The sequence below is a fragment of the Anguilla rostrata genome, chromosome 17, assembly GCF_018555375.3.
Source record: "Anguilla rostrata isolate EN2019 chromosome 17, ASM1855537v3, whole genome shotgun sequence".
NCBI classification, from domain to species: Eukaryota; Metazoa; Chordata; class Actinopteri; order Anguilliformes; family Anguillidae; genus Anguilla; species Anguilla rostrata.
The window spans coordinates 23,858,267-23,878,715 of record NC_057949.1 but is presented as its reverse complement, the minus strand read 5'-3'; the positions used below and the strand labels follow the sequence as shown (position 1 = coordinate 23,878,715).

The 20,449-nt window shown below is 41.5% G+C and overlaps 4 protein-coding genes across 4 annotated transcripts in view; all 4 read right to left on the bottom strand.

Moving 5' to 3' along the window:
* Window positions 1–6,241, bottom strand: part of LOC135243980 (uncharacterized) — a 33,941-nt gene extending 27,700 nt beyond the window's left edge. The window contains exon 1 of the mRNA XM_064316138.1: window positions 6,227–6,241. Coding sequence (XP_064172208.1) covers window positions 6,227–6,241 — 15 coding nt within the window. The remainder of the gene's footprint in view (window positions 1–6,226) is intronic.
* LOC135244085 (uncharacterized) overlaps window positions 1–20,449 on the bottom strand; it is a 149,916-nt gene that overhangs the window by 128,510 nt on the left and 957 nt on the right. The window contains exons 2-3 of the mRNA XM_064316284.1: window positions 19,755–19,813; window positions 16,397–17,107 (exon numbers count right to left, since the gene is read on the bottom strand). Coding sequence (XP_064172354.1) covers window positions 16,397–17,107; window positions 19,755–19,785 — 742 coding nt within the window. The 5' untranslated portion in view covers window positions 19,786–19,813. The remainder of the gene's footprint in view (window positions 1–16,396; window positions 17,108–19,754; window positions 19,814–20,449) is intronic.
* On the bottom strand, window positions 4,960–13,011 carry LOC135242972 (GTPase IMAP family member 4-like). The gene is made up of 5 exons (XM_064314355.1): window positions 12,355–13,011; window positions 11,057–11,259; window positions 10,597–10,756; window positions 9,210–10,044; window positions 4,960–5,849 (listed from the first exon to the last, which is right to left on the bottom strand). The coding sequence occupies exons 1-3, from the start codon at window positions 12,890–12,892 to the stop codon at window positions 10,613–10,615; spliced, it is 885 nt and encodes a 294-aa protein (XP_064170425.1). The 5' UTR covers window positions 12,893–13,011; the 3' UTR covers window positions 4,960–5,849; window positions 9,210–10,044; window positions 10,597–10,612.
* LOC135242974 (GTPase IMAP family member 4-like) lies at window positions 13,458–15,536 on the bottom strand. The gene has a single exon (XM_064314360.1). It carries the CDS (start codon window positions 14,875–14,877, stop codon window positions 14,053–14,055), a length of 825 nt encoding a protein of 274 aa, XP_064170430.1. The 5' UTR covers window positions 14,878–15,536; the 3' UTR covers window positions 13,458–14,052.

Sequence of the window (20,449 nt, the reverse complement as noted above, 5' to 3'; positions counted from 1 at the left end):
TTCCTCCGGGTACTCCGATTTCCTCCCACAGTCCAAAAACATGCAAGTAGGCTGATGGGAGACTTTAAATTACCCATGGGTGTGAGTATGGGAGTGAATGGGTGAATAGATTCAGTAAGTTTGCTTCATGTTAATCTGTGACAGATATAAGGGGGTGTGAATAGATTCACTAAGCTTGCTTCATGTTTATCTGTGAAGGAGAAAGATACATTCCTAGTGTAAACCCACCCTTTTAAGATCATGCCAGTCATTTTTCTACTATAGCCTGAAAATGGGCAGGGTTGCAGTTCTGGCAACCACCCAATCAGTAAGTGGGAACATTTCCCTGCATTTGCCAGGCTATGGTGTCATTGTAACTTTATCTATCAGGAGGTGGGGCTTTGGAAACAAAGCATAAACATGTATTTATTTTTCTTCACTGGTGGTTGGTGGTGGGATACAGGGGTTGATGGGAAGGGATAAGGGGTTGGTGATTTGATACGATTGAAGAGTTAAGGAGGGGGGGTTGCCACTCATCTGGGAGGGATAAGGGGATGTATAGAGGGAGGGGGATAATGGGTATGTGTATATGTATGAGTACAGGCATGTGTATGTATGTGTGTATGCGTATATATATATACAGTCTCCTCCAAAAGTATTGGAACAGCAAGGCCAATTCCTTTGTTTTTGCAATACATTCAATACATTTGGGGTTGAGATAAAAAGATGAACATGAGACAAGAGTTCAGAATTTCAGCTTTTATTTCCTGGTATTTACACCTAGATGTGTTAAAGTACTTTTTGGTATCAGACCACCCAATTTTTAGGTGAGCAAAAGTATTGGAACAGAGAGTATTTAAGTAAATGAAAGTAAATAACACTTAATATTTGGTAGCATATCCCTTGCTTGCAATAACTGCATCAAGCCTGTGACCCATTGACATCACCAAACTGTTGCATTCTTCTTTTGTGATGCTTGTCCAGGCTTTTACTGCAGCCTCTTTCAGTTGATGTTTGTTTTGGGGGGTTCTTCCTTTCAATCTCCTCTTCAGGAGGTGAAATGCATGCTCAATTGGGTTAAGGTCTGGTGATTGACTTGGCCAGTCCACTTTTTCTCACTAATGAAGTCCTTTGTTGTGTTGGCAGTGTGTTTTGGGTCATTGTCTTGATGCATGATGAAGTTCCTCCCAATTAGTTTGGACGCATTTCTCCGTAAGTGGGCAGACAGAATGTTTTTGTAGACTTCTGAATTCATCCTGCTGCTACCATCGTGAGTTGCATCATCAATAAAGATTAGTGAGGGGCGACATAGCTCAGGAGGTAAGACCGATTGTCTGGCAGTCGGAGGGTTGCCGGTTCAAACCCCGCCCTGGGCGTGTTGAAGTGTCCTTGAGCAAGACACCTAACCCCTAACCCCTAACTGCTCTGGCGAATGAGAGGCATCAATTGTAAAGCGCTTTGGATAAAAGCGCTATATAAATGCAGTCCATTTAGTGAGCCCACTCCAGAAGCAGCCATGCAAGCCCAAGCCATGACACTTCCTCCACCGTGCTTCACAGACGAGCTTGTATGTTTTGGATCATGAGCAGATCCCTTCTTTCTCCACACTTTGGCCTTTCCATCACTTTGGTAGAGGTTAATCTTGGTCTCATCAGTCCATAAAGCTTTGTTACGAACTTTGGTGGCTCATCTCTGTACTTCTTTGCAGATTGTAATCTAGCCTTCCGATTCTTACTACTGATGATGTGGTATAGCTTCTATATTGCTGCTCTCTAAGTCTTCTTCGAACGGTTGATTGAGATACCTTCACCCCTGCCCTGTGGAGATTGTTTGTGATGTCACTGACTGATGTTTTGGGGTATTTCTTCACAGCTCTCACAATGTTTCTGTCATCAACTGCTGTTGTTTTCCTTGGTCGACCTGTTTGATGTCTGTTGCTCAGTACGCCAGTGGTTTCTTTCTTTTTCAGGACATTCCAAGTTGTTGTACAAGCTATCCCCAATGCTTGTGCAATGGCTCTGATCGATTTCCCCTCTTTTCTAAGCTTCAAAATGGCTTGCTTTTCTCCCAAAGACAGTTCTCTGGTCTTCATATTAGTTTATCTTTTATAACACAAATGCAGTCTTCAGAGGCAAAACCCACGGCTAAAACCAAGAGTAGACATTCAGAACTATTGATTGTTTAACCAATCAATCTAACAGGACACATCTGGGCAACAAGAAACACCTGTCAATCGCATGTTCCAATAATTTTGCTCACCTAAAAATTGGGTTGTCTGTTACAAAAGATGATATGTTCTAAGTTGTTTAATAAATCTAGATAAAAATACCAGGAAATAAAAGCTGAAATTCAGATCTGTCATCTCATGTACATATTTTGACCTCAAACTCAATTGTCTTCAGTGTATAGCAAAAACAAAGGAATTGACCTTGCTGTTCCAATACTTTTGGAGGGGACTGTATGTATACCGACCTTTTGTTTTATTTTTATTACTATTTTAATTTTATTTGCAAGGTAATAATATTATGTATAATGTGCGATAATATGCAAATATGCACAATAAGCTATATGTGTATGTTACATGTTTAATATTATTATTATTATTTATTTTTTTTACATTATGCTATATGGAGTGGCAGCCACCAGGTACATTCAGATATAATTTCTCCTGTTTTGTCTTATACGTGAATGAATGTAAATTTATGGGCTTGTACTTGCAACCTTTCTCATAAAACTTAATAAATAAATAAAAACTTGATCACAAAAAAAAGCATAAACATAATGCAGCTTTGCAAGAATGTTCCAAAGCAACATAGGTTTTTGTAAAACTTCCTTATGTCATATCATCAATATAATGCAGTGTAACATACAGAACAGAATTCAAAATGGCAGACATCTACTTATAATAATAATAATAATAATTATTATTATTATTATAATTATAGTAATATTAATAATAATAATAATAATAATAATAATAATAATAATGAAACAATACATTATCTTAAAAGGTGGCAAAAGTTATTGGTGGTTTTAATATCCTGATATATATTAAGTATAGAAGCACGAGTACAGTATATTTGACAACACATCATCTCCTGAACAATCATCATTTATATAAGGCTAGCTGGGCCTAGTGTGTGTTGGGAGGGGCTCAAATGCATCTATTTATTCCTCACACTCTGTTCTTTTAAGTCAGCTTTTTGCACTGGGGCATTTAGCAGCCTGTCCACCATGTCCAAACATGACCGATACTATGTGTGGTAAGTACTTACATTTGTGCAGATTTAGGCCCAGTTTTTTCAAGTCCTTGACTAAATCACAAATCAAATTGAATAACCCTTTGGAAATTAGTGTACAGAAGCCATGCTGGAATAAAGAGTTAACTATACCTTTAATTAGAAACAATTTATTTTCAAAAATCTTTCTGCAACAATTTACACTGTTTTTGAGTTTCACCCTCTCCCCCAAACTTGTGCTCAGTGCTGGTATTAAAGCTTGAATACAAACCTCATTTAGCCAAAGTTTCATTAAAAAAACCTGACAAACCTGCTTAAAGGACAGCATGGTATAAATGTATCACACCCAAGTACTCTGATATTCTGGCATAATGTTGATGATGAGGCTAAATGAAAGTTTCAATTCAGGGACAAAAATATTATTAGAATATCTTTATTAATATTTTCAAACCATGATGCTAGGTCTCATACAACCAAACATAAGCTTAGGCTCTTTTTCACTTCAGGAAAATAGGCCTGACTCTGTGCTTACTCTATAGGCCTATACTGGCCAACACTGTGAACCTTTGTTCTAGTATGAAAAGCACAGATAAAGCAAATTGCATTTTGCAGTTACTTCACTGCAACAAGGGGAGGGAGGGAGGGAGAGAGAGAGAGAGAAGCAAAAGGACATAAGTGGAAGAGGAAGAAAGAGAGAAGGAGGGAGACTGATTAGAGATATAGAGATGGAAGGCAAAAAACAGAGAGGTTAGGAGAGAGAGGCAGAGGGAAAGAGAAAGCCAATGAGAGAATGCAAGAGAAAGAGAGACGGGTAAAATAAAGTTGGGTGGGTAGAGAACAAAACAGGGAAATGTATGCAGAGTGAAACAAATGAAGAGAGCTGGAGCCCTGTATACTGCAGCACATACGTAGGTGCGCATGGATTGAATTTGGGGGGAGTGTTTAGTATGTGTTGTAGTACTAGTAACTGCAGTAGTAGTAATAGCTGGTGTGTATGTGTGTGTATGTGCATGTCTGAGTGTGTGAGAACTGCAAGTCATTTTACAGAACACCTCTTTTTATATGTATTTAAAGCAAACCATTAAAATCCTTTCTGTATCAAGTCCTTTTTTGATGGAAGAAAAAGACACACAAGTGAAAGGATGGACTGTGGGTGTTTTGGTAAGGAACCATTGATTTCAGGATTACCCCAATCCTAATGGTCAGGAGATTCAAGATTTCAAGTTTGTGGCTTGAAAAGGCTATTAACACCACCTCATGTGAGGCATGCAGCCAGTGCCATAATGACAGCGTTAGCATAGCAAGTGACCTGTGGTCACAATATTTTGATGGATTTTTTTACATTCCACATTTCACTTCCACATGCATTGAACAGCAGATTAATTCAGTCTGAAACCTATGCAATTAATTTTACGCCTTGAAATGCAAAATAGAACAGATATCTCTGGGAAATTAAATAATTCATGCTATTTGTATGAGTAACTAACTTAAAACTATATATTTTTGTATTATACTGAAACCACTTTGCCTTTTCTTTATTCAAAGAGTAACTGTATCTATTTGATATGTATAAAATTAATTTATTATTTGGTTGTGTGTGTAAGGTAGGTTGTTTTGGATGGCTGGATACTGACCAGCTTCAGAGATATGCAGCAGAGCAATATGCTGCTAAAGACACCGGGAACGTTACCTGTACCTTACAAATATTCTACACCACACCTGTCCAAAAATTGACAGACACTACAAGTAAAACTTTTATTTAAAGCAAATAAATAAAAAAGTGTAGTTTATCAAGAAATCAGTACAAATCAAGATAAAATGGACAGAGTACAATAGGTTTTAAGCTTGGTATATTTTCCCGGAATAACTGTCAGAGTTATTAAATTGCAAATGTATGATGAAAGATCCTGTCACATCAGTTTTGTGCATATTTCATACGCAGATTAATTCACTCACTTTAAAGTTCAGTAAGGTATCAAGGAATTTCATAATAGGATTTGTGTTCCTGTGAACACCGTGGTTTCCCCCAGGTGGGGGCGCTGCACCTCCACAGAATTCATGAGCACCTCCGAAAACATCAGAGACAAATAAATAACACCTCTGACTCAGGCCTCCATAATCTTACGTTGAACCGTTCAATAAATGTGGTGCGATTGAACAAAACTGGCTTCGGCTTTGTGAAGCCATGTTTTCACCAGGCCAGGTGTTGGCTACACCAGTGGTTGCCAAAGCGGTGGGTAGAACCCGTGGGGGAGACACTGTGAGGGCTGAAGGATTAAGGCACAGTACAGGATGTTTGTGTGGGGGGAGGGGGGGGCTGCTTACAGATTTTACGGTTAACAAAGGGGGGCCCTGACCAAAAAATGTTTGGGAATCACTGGGCTACACCCTGCAAATATCATGACTTGCCATTTGAAGCCACCACTGCATACCCTCTGAGGCACTTCCCCTTACACTATTTTCCTGGGGAAAGCCTTAGAATACCCTGCGCTTATCCTGTGTAGTTAAGATCAGAAATGATTAAAACTGACAATTGTCGCGGATCTATTACTTGAAGTACCAAAATATATGTAATATACACAAATAAAACATATACACAGTATTGTCAGTATGTCACTTGAATTATGCCACCTGCACACCAGAACCATTTCAGCTGAAGTAAAGAGCAGAGAATCGTGTCTCTCATCCGTTAGCAGTCCTTACAGTCTGACTGCGCTGGCCTGTTCTGGCTGTGCTTGTGCCAGCTCGTTTGGGGAGTGTCTCATGGTCATGTGTGTATGTACTGATCTGGAATCAGTTTAGGATTTAGAGTACTTATGGCTTGATTTTACAATCCCTTCAGTTGATTGGTTCTTACTTGCAGGGTGTAGGGTGGAGGGGCAGGTGGTTTACAGGGGTCCACAGGTGGGTTCCCTCCTTCATCAATGTTTCATTGATATACCCACTACATCTCCAGAGGGCTCAACAGCATCACCTGGCATCCCAGGTATACCCCACTCTGTACCTACCCCCGTACCAGCCATCTTGGGGCCCAGCTGGGGTTTCTCCTCTTCATCCAGAGCCAATGGCTGCTTTGTTAAGCTGCCTCAGAGAGTGATTGTATGGCTTGTTGCTGTGCCTGGTCTCTTATTCCCATTTCTCTCAGGAGCCTAGTGGTGGGTGAAGCAACAAACCCTCAACAGCAAATTTTCATTGGGAGTACCTGAACCTTTCATCCGTGTTGTTCAGCGTTGGCTGCTAGTTCCGTGTATCTCAGCTTCTTGCATTCGTACACTTTTGCTCCTCCCATGTACAGTAATTGTCTGATCTGCAATATATACAGGCTTAAAACTGATGTCCACATCAGGTCTGAGGTTTGTTGCAGCTGTCTCTGGGGGGGGGGGTGGGGTGGGGGGGGGAGTTCTTCTTTGGTTGAGGTCCACCAGCACTGCTTGACAGAATTAGCTAGGTAAGAGTGAAAATGTAATGGAAAACTAAGTTATAAAGTCTTTTGAGCTTCAACAGAGCGATGGCATGCTGATGAGGAAAACAAAGGGCAAAAGGGACCATTGCTATTATATTATAAAATTACACTTGCGCTTCTGAAAACTGACAGGCTAATTCCTGTAGATTTTGAAAATGCAAGGTCACATCGTACATTCCCTTTACTGATACTTTTTCACTGTAAGACGGAAATATATTTACAGAATTAGACAAGACTTTGTGTTTTAAGGTGAATTCATCATATTAAATATGGATTTCATCTGTTAAAAATAAAATATAATCAGATATGTTAAAATCGAATGAACTGCTTTTTCATTTGAAATTTGTCAGACATGTTAGGCGTACGTAGGCTACTTAAAAAGGAAAATGCAAACGCTAATTAGTTTTGAAATTTAATTAGTTTTATGTCTTATATTATGCACACACATAAGAGAAATGAAATTACACAAACAATAATGAGTTACCACTTTCCAATTTGCAAACGAAAAGTCCAGTGTGGGGTGTGTGAGTGTGTTTGGTGGGGGGTTTGTGTGTGTGTTTGGTGTGCGGTGTGAGAGTCTTTGGTGCGGGGTGTGTGAGAGTGTTTGGTGTAGGGTGTGTGAGAGTGTTTGGTGTGGAGTGTGTGAGAGTGTTTGGTGTGGGGTGTGGGAGTGTTTGGTGTAGGGTGTGTGAGAGTGTTTGGTGTGGGGTGTGAGTGTGTTTGGTGTAGGGTGTGTGAGTGTTTGGTGTGGGGTGTGTGAGTGTTTGGTGTGTGGTGCGTGAGAGTATTCGGCGTGGGCTGTGAGGGTGTTTGGTGTAGGGTGTGTGAGTGTGTTTGGTGTGCGGTGTGTGAGAGTGTTTGGTGTGGGGTGTATGAGTGTTTGGTGTGGGGTGTGTGAGAGTGTTTGGTGTGGAGTGTGAGTGTTTGGTGTAGGGTGTGAGAGTGTGTTTGGTGTGGGGTGTGTGAGAGTGTTTGATGCAGGGTGTGTGAGTGTTTGGTGTGGGCTGTGTGTGTGCTTGGTGTGGGGTGTGTGAGAGTGTTTGGTGTGGCGGTGTGTGAGTGTGTTTGGTGAGTGAGTGTGTGAGAGTGTTTGGTGTGGGGTGTGTGAGAGTGTTTGGTGTGGGGGTGTGTGAGTGTGTTTGGTGAGTGAGTGTGTGAGAGTGTTTGGTGTGGGGTGTGTGAGAGTGTTTGGTGCGGGGTGTGTGAGTGTGTTTGGTGTGGGGTGTGAGTGTTTGGTGTGGCGTGTGTGGGTGTGTATGATATGAGGTGTCTGAGTGTGTTTGATATGGCGTATGTGAGTGTGTTTGGTGTGGGGTTTGTGTGTGAGTGCATTTTGAATACTGAAACATGCATAGTAAAAAGAGGGGTCTTTTTCACACCCACAATGGTGGTTTACATCAGTTATACATCAGTTAGGATTTCCTGTCTCAAGATGACTGGATACTTACCATCTGCTAAAGACACAGGGGACGTGGCCTGGTGCAAATCACAAATATACTGTATCACACCTGCCCTCAGATACTACAAAAAACGTTTTATTTAAAGCAAATACATCAAAAAGTGCAGTTTATCAACAAACCATTACAAATCAAGATGAAATTGGCAGAGTACAATGTTTTAACCCTTTATCAAATATACTTTATCAAAAAGCTGTCAAAGTTGCATCTATAAAGAAAGATCCTGTCCCATTAAGCAGTCTTTTGCATATTTCATATGTGGATTATTTCAGTCACTATAAAGTTCAGTTTAGGTAACATTAGTATCAGAGATAAGTGCAAGGATGCTTTTCATCCACCAGAGGGCAGTTTTGACAAGGAATGTCATGACAGGGTTTGTGTTCTTGTGAACACGGTTTCCCCCAGGCATTAATAGCAGAGACGCTGCGCCTCCACTGCATTCACGAGCGCCTGCGCAAACATCAGACACAAACCAACAAACCTGAGACGCAGAACTCCATCATCCTATGTTGAACCATTCAATACATGTGGTGTGATTTAACAGGACTGCCATTGTGAAGTCATGTTTTCCCCAGGCCAGGTGTAGGATATACCCTTAAACGCTCACTTTCCAAAATGGGCGGCGGAACGGGTGGGGGAGACATGGTGGGGGTTGAAGGATAAGGGCGCAGTGTACGATGTGTGTGTGTGTGTGTGTGTATCTGTGTGTGTGTGCATGTGCGTGTGTAACTGTGTGGGTGGGTGGGGGGGGGGGGGGTGCATTTCCTATTAACAATGGGGGGGCCCAACCAAAAATGTTTGGGAACCACTGGGCTATACCATGTGAGTGACTCACCGCTTCACACCACCACTGCATACCCTCTGAGGCACTTCCCCTTCTACTATTTTCCTGGGGCAAACATTGGAATAACCTGTGCTTATCCTGTGCTTTTCAGTTAAGTTCACTCATTGTTCCTGAAACTGATATAATTGTGACCGATTTATTACATAGAACACAGAGATATATACAACGTATAAAAATAAGACATATACAAAGTATTTTTTTTAGCATGTATATTGAATTAATACCACCTGCACACCAGGAGCATTGAGCTGAAGGAAAGAGCAGAGAGGCGTGTCTCTCCTCCTGTAGCCTGTGTGCAAACTGAGCCACTGGGGAGAACTAATGCTGCAGTAACCAGAGGAACCCAGAGAGACCAAATGTGTCCATCAGCAGACTCCCTGTCAGTCAGCTGATCATATGGGCATAGCCAAGGTTCTAACACATTCATGTTACATAATTGTTACATATTTTTTGTCTTGACTATGTCGTCACACAGGTATCACATCACACAGGGTAAAACAGTAACTACGTATAGTTTTAAATTGTATTTTGGTATGCCCATAATCATCAGCCTGGCTTTGGTTGCATCAAAAGAATCGCAGAATATGAATTCTTTTTCAAAATGGGTTATATTCTTGCAAATGATTATAAATAGGCCTTTCAGTTACAACTGAACACAAACAAAACTGTCTGTAGTCAGACATATGAAGATACTTTTAAATAAATGTTTTAATAAAAAACAATGAAAAGTTAATGTATGTGAAAATATTAGGCGGCTGGTCGATTTACAATGAGCTATTTTTTGGAAAAAAAATAAATTATGAAGTAGTTTCACAATCCACCACATGGGCAGCATAGAGAGTTCAGTGTGCATGTCACCTACACTGTCCTCTTCCAGGGTCACCCTGTCAGGCTCCTCTGCTTCACTCACTACAGAACTCTGTGTTCCGTATCCAGATGATGCAGAACTCTCTGGTTTACTCCTTTTCAGCCAACACGACACCTTACTGGAAAGTTTCAGAGCTGGATGGCAATCTCACACAGAGCTGCCTGCTTCAGAGGGGGCTGAAGTCCCTCCACTCACTGTAACACAACACCACCAACAAACTCTGTTACACTCAAAACCATCTGCATTACATTCAGTACATTACATTCATTTTTGTTATTTTCAGAAACTGCTGCATAATGATTTATGATCATAATGTGATTTAAGGTTGTTATGTGAATCATTGTCTTCTGTGGCGAATGGGTATGTTTCTCATTCATAGTTCATATGCATGCATAGTTTACATTGATCCAAATCAGCAAACTGTTTGATGTTCATACGTTTTTCCAGTAGGTTATTACATCCTTTGTTTTAAAAGCAGTACTTTAGTGTGGTGTTCATATATGTGGGCAATGTATACAAACCATCCTGCATAAAAAGGTTTAACGTGTAGATTGCATTGTTATGCATTTGAGAAGGTATAAAAGGTTTTATAATGTAGACAAAGATAGTGACTTGGAAAGTACAATATAAATTGATAATTGTTTACTTTTTGTATAATGTGCATGGGGGTGGCTGTTAATGGAATTGTAGCTAAACTGAAATTGCAGAGAAATTCCATTAAAAGAAAGATGACGAATAAAACTCACAAGAAGGAAGAAGTAATCAAAAGCTGTTTCTCCTCCTCCTGAATGGCAGTGTGGATCCCTCTGTCTCTGAGTCAACCACAGCCTTCGCCATCCTCTCTATCAGCTCCTCCTCTCTTCTGCTCCATTCCTCCTCAAAGCTCTTCTGTATTCTTTCCATTTTCTTTTCCGCAAAAAAACGAATGTATGTTAAAATGCTAGGGGGCTGATGGATTTACAGTCTGCTGATTTACCTCTAGGGCTGCCCAAGCTTGTTTGTGGAGATCTGAGGTTCATTAGGTTTTCATGTGCTTTGTTAGGGTTGGAGTGAAAACCTATGGTATGTACCGCACTCTCTGCCAAAACAAGGTTGGGCAAGCCCTGATTTGCAGTACATTTTGTGAGACAATGCATGATTAAATCAGTTATACAATCTACCACATGGGGCAGTGTAGAGCAGTGTTTAGTGTGGCGTGTCACCTACACTGTCCTCTTCCAGTATCACCCTGTCAGGCTCCTCTGCTTCACTCACTACAGAACTCCGTGTTCCGTATCCAGATGGTGCTGAACTCTCTGGTTTACTCCTTTTCAGCCACCGTGACACCTTCTTACTGGAAACCTCATGAGCAGATTGGTAATCCCACACAGAGCTGCCTGCTTCAGAGGGGGCTGGAGTCCCTCCGCTCACTGTAACACAACACCACCAACAAGCTCTGTTAAACTCAGATTCACATGTTGTATTCTGTTATATTTTTGTTATTTTCTGAAACTGTGGCATCATAAATATTTTCGAGATCTTTCTGATTCACATAATGATTTATGATAAGGTAATTTCGGGTCATTATGTGAAACATTCACTTCTCTGGTGCAGCATGGATGGATTTTTTCATTTGTACTTAATTTGCAATCATATGTTAAATTGATCCAAATTACATCTGTTTAATGTTCATATTTATTTGTCCAGATGGTTATTACATCCTTTGTTTTTAAAGTAATATTTTAGTCTGGTGTTCATATATTTGGGAGTTATGGGTTTTAAGGGTTACCTTCTGAACTTATGTGGACAGACACTATTTACAAACAACTTCACACGTCCACACAATAAAGCGTCAAACTAAGGGGATTTTTTTTTTTTTTTTCCTTTCTTCTGCTTCTTCTTTTTCCTGCCAATTACGTCACAAATGCTCCAGGCCCACAAAGAATACGTCTCCCCATTGGGCATCAGCTAATAAAACCATCGGATTCACACGGAAAACTGACATATACAGAACTGCACATTAAAAAAAAAGAAAGACTCTTCTGGCAAGTTCACTAGTAGCTCACTAGTAGCTCACTGGTAGCGCATTTGCTTTAAGGACCTTTGGATAAGTGAGAGGCACAGACTTGGGCAAATCTCTAACTCATTACCTAGGCTGGCTTGCTAAAAAAAAATTGCCTAAGAAATTTAAATTATTGCATTTGTAGCTGAAAAATTGACGCAGGAAACTCATTTATTTTTCTGACATCCAGTCACTATCATTTCACGCATCGTTCACATTTTGATGATAAACAACCTGAAACGGTCGTTTAACTTCGTTAAAAGTATGAGCAAACGAGAAAATTAGAGAAGATTTTAGGCTGTGTGGCTGCTCCAACATGTTAACATGGGCGCCGAAATGAAAAGCAAGAGGTTCCGCGAGCGTCACGCACACGCAGGGTAAGTGGTGCGTACCGGGCTTTATACATGCAAGCAACGTGACATTTTTATATATTGAAAAGTGTTTTTCTTCAGATAAAACTTACAAGAAGGTAGAAGAATATCCAAGCTGCTTCTCCACTTGAATGGCAGTGTGGATCCCTCTTTATTTGAGTCAACCACAATCTTTGACATCCTCTCTATCAGCTCCTCCTCTCTTCTGCTCCACTCCTCCTCAAAGCTCTTCCGTTGAACCATCATCTTCCCTGTGAATTTGTCATCATTGTCTCTCTCATCTATGGAGAATGGAACAGCCCTGTTCCTGGCTACCATCTCCTCTATCTTCTCCAGCAGCTCTGTGACCTGAGTCCCATCAGCCCTATTCTTATTGTTGAGAACATGATACCTGTTCCCACATTTCTCTATGAGCTCTTGGAGGGCCCTCCCTTCAGTCTCAATGTGCTGCTCAATGGTTGTTTGTCCCAGCCAGTCTCCCCAGGTGAACAGCACTATAGTGTGTCTCCAGACTCTCTCACTGAGAAGCTCCAGGTGTTCCACCACTGTTCTCCTGTGTTCCTCTCTGAATGCTGTGCTCACATTAATGACCAGGAAGAGAGCGCAGGGTCCCGGGGGACACAGAGACATACTGCGCACAATCTTCTGTTTATCCAGCTCTGCAGTGTCCTTCACAGAATAATTCTTCCACCAGCCTGGTGTGTCAACCACAGTGACCTGTCTCCCAGCTACTTCCCCCTGTCTCTTCACACACTGTGCAGTTCTTACTCCAGACTCAAACTCCTCTCTGCCCAAGATGGCGTTTCCTGCTGAACTCTTCCCACTCCATCTCCCCCCAAGCAGCACAATCCTCAGCTCTGAGAGACGGTGCTCCTCCACTGTCAGAGAGAATTAATAATGAAATTTAATTTAATACTGAAGAGCAAAGAGAGTTGGGTCGGGTAGTAAATTAGTATGTGCATAGTTGAGCATGATACATTTTTTGATACCAATATAATGTCTCATTCAGTGCAATACACATTAACAGCCTAAAAGGGCAAAATACACGTCTTTTAAAACAGTGATCAAAATATGTTAAAAATTTTAAAGTAATTGTTGTCAAAAGGATTATTACTCAGAATATAATGGCAAATTATATATAAGGTTACTAGGTGGCTCATCCTGATAAGACACTGTTCCATAGTGTGGATGCACCCCGCAGTCTGCTATCAAACACTGACTGTGCAGTGCAGGCTGTGCTGGCAGCTCCACAGGGCAGCATGTAATTGGCAGCAGCAGGGAGAGTTCAGTCAGCAGGATTTTCTGTGTCTCATCAAAGCACTAGCAACCGTTTCAGTTCAACTGAGCGTCTGCAGCCTAAACAAACTCATGATATGAGCTCCTGCTACTCAACAAGTCAGGAGGTGAAAGAGGATGGCAGCTGGCTGCTCACACTCCAGAGAGAATGTGTGGTTCTCTGCACTCTGTTTAATCTGTGTGGCTGCAGAAATAAGACTGGATTATGAATAAAACTGGGCATTGCAAACTGTGAAAAAATGAAACAATACACTGAAAATGATTTTTAAATTATGACTACAACCTTTCTGTTTGGCCCTCATTAAAACAAAAATAAATTAAAGCATCCCACATTTTTAAATGTACAAATTGGCCTCTTTAAGAACCCACTCTCACCTCATTATGCAGCACAGAGGAACGTCAAGAGAAAATAAAGACAGATATACAGCTTTCTCTGGAGTAACACTTTTCATTGGTAAAACACTTCAATGGAATATGATTCAAGACAGTAATGATTAATGTAAATATTCTACTGAAATTCCTCTAAAAAATAATTTCAATAAATGAAAAAACGTACCCTCAAAAATGGCTCTGAGAGTCTTTCTCTGCATCTGAACCTTTGTCATCCTCTGTTTCACTCGCTGTTCCACTGCCCTCCTCTTCTCTTCCACCTCCTGTAAGAGCATTCTATCTACTTCATAGAGAGAGCCTCCATGCCCTGCCATCATCTCCTCTATCTTCTCCAGCAGCTCTGTGACCTGAGTCCCATCAGCCCTGTTCTTATTGTTGAGAACATGATACCTGTTCCCACATTTCTCTATGAGCTCTTGGAGGGCCCTCCCTTCAGTCTCAATGCACTGCTCAATGGTTGTGTCTCCCAGCCAGTCTCCCCTGGTGAACAGCACTATAGTGTGTCTCCGGACTCTGTCACTGAGAAGCTCCAGGTGTTCCACCACTGATCTCTTCTCTATATCTCTGAAAGCTGAGCTCACATCAATGACCAAGAAGAGAGCGCAGGGTCCCGGGGGACACAGAGACACACTGCACACAATCTCCTGTTTATCCAGCTCTGCAGTGTCGTTCAAAGAAATATTCATCCACCAGCCTGGTGTGTCGACCACAGTGACCTGTCTCCCAGCTACTTCACCCTGTCTCTTTACACACTGTGCAGTTCTTATTCCAGACTCAAACACCTCTCTGCCCAGGATGGTGTTTCCTGCTGAACTCTTCCCACTCCGTCTCCCCCCCAGCAGCACAATCCTCAGCTCTGAGAGACGGTGCTCCTCCCCTGTCAGAGAGAAAGAGAACAATTTACTCCTCATCAGGAGTGTAACAGACATTCAGCTCTGAGTTGAGCTGCTCTCTGTAAGTTTGGAGTGGAGAGTATTAATAATGAAATGATATTCATCACTATGGGCATATGACAGGTGGGATTTGGGTTAAACCTTCATGAACAAAGTTGTGCATGGAACTTTTGCACATATCAACAGAATGTCTTAATTTAATCAAAGCATTTTACAGCCTGAAATTTCACAGCATAATGCTTTCAATAATGTGATGGGAATATCTGAAGAATGAAAAATAATCACACAAAATCTATAGCAAGAAGAACATTGCTATATTTTTAAGTGCATTAGTGTTATGGGGCTGCTGGGTGACTCATCCTGCTAAGACACTGTTCCATAGTGTGGATGCACCCCACAGTCTGCTATCAAACTCTGACTGTGCAGCGCAGGCTGTGCTGGCAGCTCCACAGGGCAGCATGTAATTGGCAGCAGCAGGGAGAGTTCAGTCAGCAGGATTTTCTGTGTCTCATCAAAACCTAGCAACTGTCTCAGTTCAACTGAACATATGCAGGCTAAAACCACTCATGAAATCAGCTCCTGCTATTCAACAACTGTGGAGGGGAGAGAAATTGGCAGCTGACGGCCACACTTCAAAGGGAACGTGTGCTTCTCTGCACCCTGTTTAATCAGGGTGGCTGCAGTGATGACACTGGATTATGAATTACACTGGGAATTTCTAACAGGGAGAAAAATGGAAAAATGCAGTGAAAATGATTATATAAGGAATTATGACTGTGTCACAGTCGGTCCGCCCGAGAGGCGGATTGGTTTCGGCTGCGCCGGCTGGTGGAGAGAGCACACGCACCTGGGCTGCGTTAGCTAATCAGCCCAGGTGCTTAAAGGAGTGCTGCTCTCCACAGTTTGGGGCCGAGACGGGGAGCTAACACAGAGAGCGCAGTTATGATTTTTGGTTTGTTTAATTTTGAGCACTGGAAAGAAAGCATTCCTCAGCTGGGATGCTAGAGGAGCTGGACCTGGCCGGGAAGGCGGGTCGGCTGCAGAGCGGCGAACTGAAATAGCTGTCGCTCTGTTTTACTTTCTTTTGTCTTTGTTATTTTAGCTCGTTGTTTTAGTTCATTGTTTTTGCCCAGAACCCGTGAGGGGGAACGGTGAAGCGGTCTGTTTATTTTATTTCGTTTTTGTGTGTGCGCTCTCTCTCTCCATGCGACAGAAACGGTGTTCCTCGGCACTGCCGCATCTCCCTCCCCGGGGTGTCACATTGGCGTGGGACAGACTGCCTTCGATTTGGCACTCATTCATACAAAACTAAAATCAGGTATTCCGCATCATCATATGTACAAAATGGCCTCTTTAAGCACTCACTCACACCTCAGTGTGCAGCACAGGGGAAAGTCAGGAAAAAAGTAAACACAGATATACACCTTTCACTGGAGTAACTCTTTTCATTGGTAAAACTCCTCAATAGAAAATAATTCAACATAGTTATGATTAATGTAAATATTTCACTGTAACTCCTCTACATGAAAAGTCAATATATATGAAAAATACTTACCCTCAAAAAGTGCTCTGAGAGTCTTTCTCTGCATCTGAACCTTCGTCATCCTCTGTTTCACTCGCTGTTCCACTGCCCTCCTCTTCTCTTCCACCTCCTGTAAGAGCATTCTATCTACTTCATAGAGAAAGCCTCCATGCCCTGCCACCATCTCCTCTATCTTCTCCAGCAGCTCTGTGACCTGAGTCCCATCAGCCCTGTTCTTATTGTTGAGAACATGATACCTGTTCCCACATTTCTCTATGAGCTCTTGGAGGGCCCTCCCTTCAGTCTCAATGTGCTGCTCAATGGTTGTGTCTCCCAGCCAGTCTCCCCTGGTGAACAGCACTATAGTGTGTCTCCAGACTCTTTCACTGAGAAGCTCCAGGTGTTCCACCGCTGATCTCTGGTGTTCCTCTCCGAACGCTGAGCTCACATTAATGACCAGGAAGAGAGCGCAGGGTCCCGGGGGACACAGAGACACGCTGCGTACAATCTCCTGTTTATCCAGCTCTGCAGTGTCCTTCACAGAATATGTCACCCACCAGCCTGGTGTGTCGACCACAGTGACCTGTCTCCCAGCAACTTCCCCCCGTCTCTTCACACACTGTGCAGTTCTTACTCCGGACTCAAACTCCTCTCTGCCGAGGATGGTGTTTCCTGCTGAACTCTTCCCACTCAGTCTCCCCCCCAGCAGCACAATCCTCAGCTCTGAGAGACGGTGCTCCTCCCCTGTCAGTGAGAAAGAGAACAATTTACTCCTCATCAGGAGTGTAACTGACATTCAGCTCTGAGATGAGCTGCTGTCTGTAAGTTTGGATTGGAGAGTATTAATAATGAAATTATATTTATTACTGAGAACATAAGTAAGGTGGGACGCGGTTTAAATCTGTAGCAGCTAAATTCTGCAGGACAGTTTTTTTTTATTGCAACGTATTGTCTCATTGAGATCAAAACATTTAATAACCTGACATGTGAAATGTCAAGTCTTTTCATATTATGATGGAAATATCTTAAGATGTTCATATAAGCAGATTAAATTTAAAAGCCAAGAAGATCATTGCTCTAAATTGAATGGACAATGTTATATGGGGCTGATGGATGGCAAATCCTGGTAAGACACTGTTCCAGTGTGTGGGTTCACCCCACAGTCTGCTATCAAACCCTGACTGTGCAGCGCAGGCTGTGCTGGCAGCTCCACAGGGCAGCATGTAATTGGCAGCAGCAGGGAGAGTTCAGTCAGCAGGATTTTCTGTGTCTCATCAAGCACTAGCAACCGTCTCAGTTCAACTGAGTGTCTGAGGCCTAAATGCGCTCATGAAATGAGCTCCTGCTACTCAACAACTGTAGAGGGGGGAGAAGTTGGCTTCTGGCAGCCCACACTTCAAAGAGACTATGTGCTTCTCTGCACTCTGTTTAATCAACAAGGAGGGCTGTAGTGATGAGACAGGATCATGAATGAAACTTGGCATTTTTGTTATTGCGAGACAAATAAAAAAAATCACAGTACAGATTGTTTTATAAATTGTGAATACCCATTATTTGATTGGTGTTCTCTCATACAGAAATGATATCAAGCTTTCTACAATATTAAAATGCACATATTGGATTCTCTAAGCAACCACTCACACTTCAGTATGCAGCACAATGGAAAGTCAGGAGAAAATAAGGACAGGTACAGACGAGTGATAAATTATAGGAAAAAACTAGTGTCTTAGTAAGGTTTTGGGCCACCATGAGCCACCAGAACAGCTTCAATGCACCTTGGCATAGATTCTACAAGTCTTTGGACCTCTACTGTAGGGATGGGACACCATTCTTTTGAAAGAAATTCCCTCATTTGGTGTTTGATGATGGTGTTGGAGAGTACTGTCAAACACATCGGCCCAAAGACCACTCCCATCAGGATAGAAATGTTTCATTATAAAAGTGATCGCTGAAAATAACGTTGTATTGATCTGCAGTGACCCTTCCATCTAAGGGGACAAGTGAGCCCAAACCACGCCAGGAACATGCTCTCCACAGCATAATAGAGCCACAGGACCCCCTCACTGTAGTGGTCAAGCATTCAGGCCTGTATCATTCTCTTGGTGTATGCCACACATACATTCGCCCACTTGTTGAGAATGTGGTGAAGTATGACTTATCTGACCATATCATTTTTTCCCACATCTCTGTAGACCAACACTTATGGTTTTTGTACCACTGAATTCTGAAATGTGCATTCGTCTTTGTAATGAGGGATTTTTGCTCTACAACCCCACAATAATATCCCTCTCTATGTAGTTGTCGACAATCTGTTCTTGTAGACAGTCTGTTCATGTCCTGCATTGACATTCTCAGTCACCTGAGGAAGAGTTGCTCTTATGTTTTTCCTCACATATCGCACTAATGCACAAGCATCACTGTCATCCCAGTGTGCTTTTGACCACAATTTTCAACCCCATTCACTGCTGTCTTTCCTTTTGATCTACATGCAGATGTCACGTTAGCTACTGTTCCTTTTGAAACACTAGCCAGTTGAGCAGTGTTTGTGACTGAAGCTCCTGTCATCCGTGTCCAACCCTCTTTCAAAGTCACTAAGATCTTTTACCTCCTGCAATCTTGATCCAAAATCCAGGTCAACCCGGCCTACTCTGCATTTTTATACATTCCTCAGAGCATGATAGAATATTAATTGCTTAATTGCATCATGCAGTACATCTGTACGGAAGCATCTGCATTCATTATGTTTCTCCATTCATTTATTCAGTTTTTTCCTTTAATTTGCCACCCGTCTGTATATTCATCTCTATGGAGAAACACATTTCATTGATAACACACACCTCAATGGAAAATGATTGAACACCGATAAGATTAATCTTAAAATTCCGCTGTAATTCATCTAAATGTAATTTCAATTAATAGAAAAACCCTCAAAATGTGATCTGATTGTCTGTCTCAGTTTATAAACCCTCATCATCCTCTGTTTGACTTCACCTTCCACTGCCCAATTTTCCGAACCGAGTGGTTGTTTTGGCGCCACACAACACACTCCTGAAGTGTATACGTGCTGTGATTGGTCGCAGTAATGTGGGCACGAGCGAAAGGATGTTTTAAAATCTGATTGGCTGGTCTGCACTCAGTAAAAAAAATATTTTTGCAATTTTTTTCCAATTCGCCCTGTCTGAAAAATTCACAAATAAAAGCAAGCCACAGGCAATTACAAATGTGAACAGGCTGCATTTATTTGTGGACCAGCCACATTTATTTAAAGATCACCTGAATTTAATGATCAGCTACATTTATTTGTATACCCATTACATTTTTAAATTTATTTATTTTAAACCCATGAAGAAAATTTTTTAAATCTTTTTCTACACAGAAAGGAGAAACTCACCATGATGAGAGGTCACAACACCAGCTGCCATGTCAGTCCCTCTCTTTGTCCAGTTTCCTCTGCAAAATAAAATATTTTAATGGCTTTTTAATGAAATTATTATCAGTTTTTGTTTAGTATGCTTATTCTTCTTCTGTTGATTTTGTGCTAAAATATTTTCACACACAGTGTGCCACATTTGAACAAAGTGTTTCTCCCTCTTTTAGTTCTTGCTGGGATCGTTCACTTTCTTGGGCCATTTTTTCAGTTTTTTTTGCATGTTTTCAATAGCCACAGACAGACTTTATGTTAAGACATTTTACATATTTAGAGAAGCTTTTGATGATGAGTATTCGAGGCATCAGGGGTTTGTGGTTTAAATGAAGAAAATGCACTTCAAAATGAAACTGAACTCTCTTGTTCAGCGTTCAGTGTTCAATGTTTTTTCTTGGTATCTTTTTCCTGCCCAGGTAAGTCAAACAGGTTTGACTGCCTTTTTGTAAAAACAGGTTTGACCAAATTTTTTTGAACTTTGAAAGTCAACATTTAATGTAATAATAAGAGATGAAATTAGCCCCACCCTTTTATAACATGAAAACTTCACATTGAAGGTGGTTACTTTATACTAATTTTACATTATGGTAAGGCATAGAGCTGATTAAATATCGTGTCTTGCTTTGAGACATTATGAAATATTGTATCTTGCTTTGAGACAA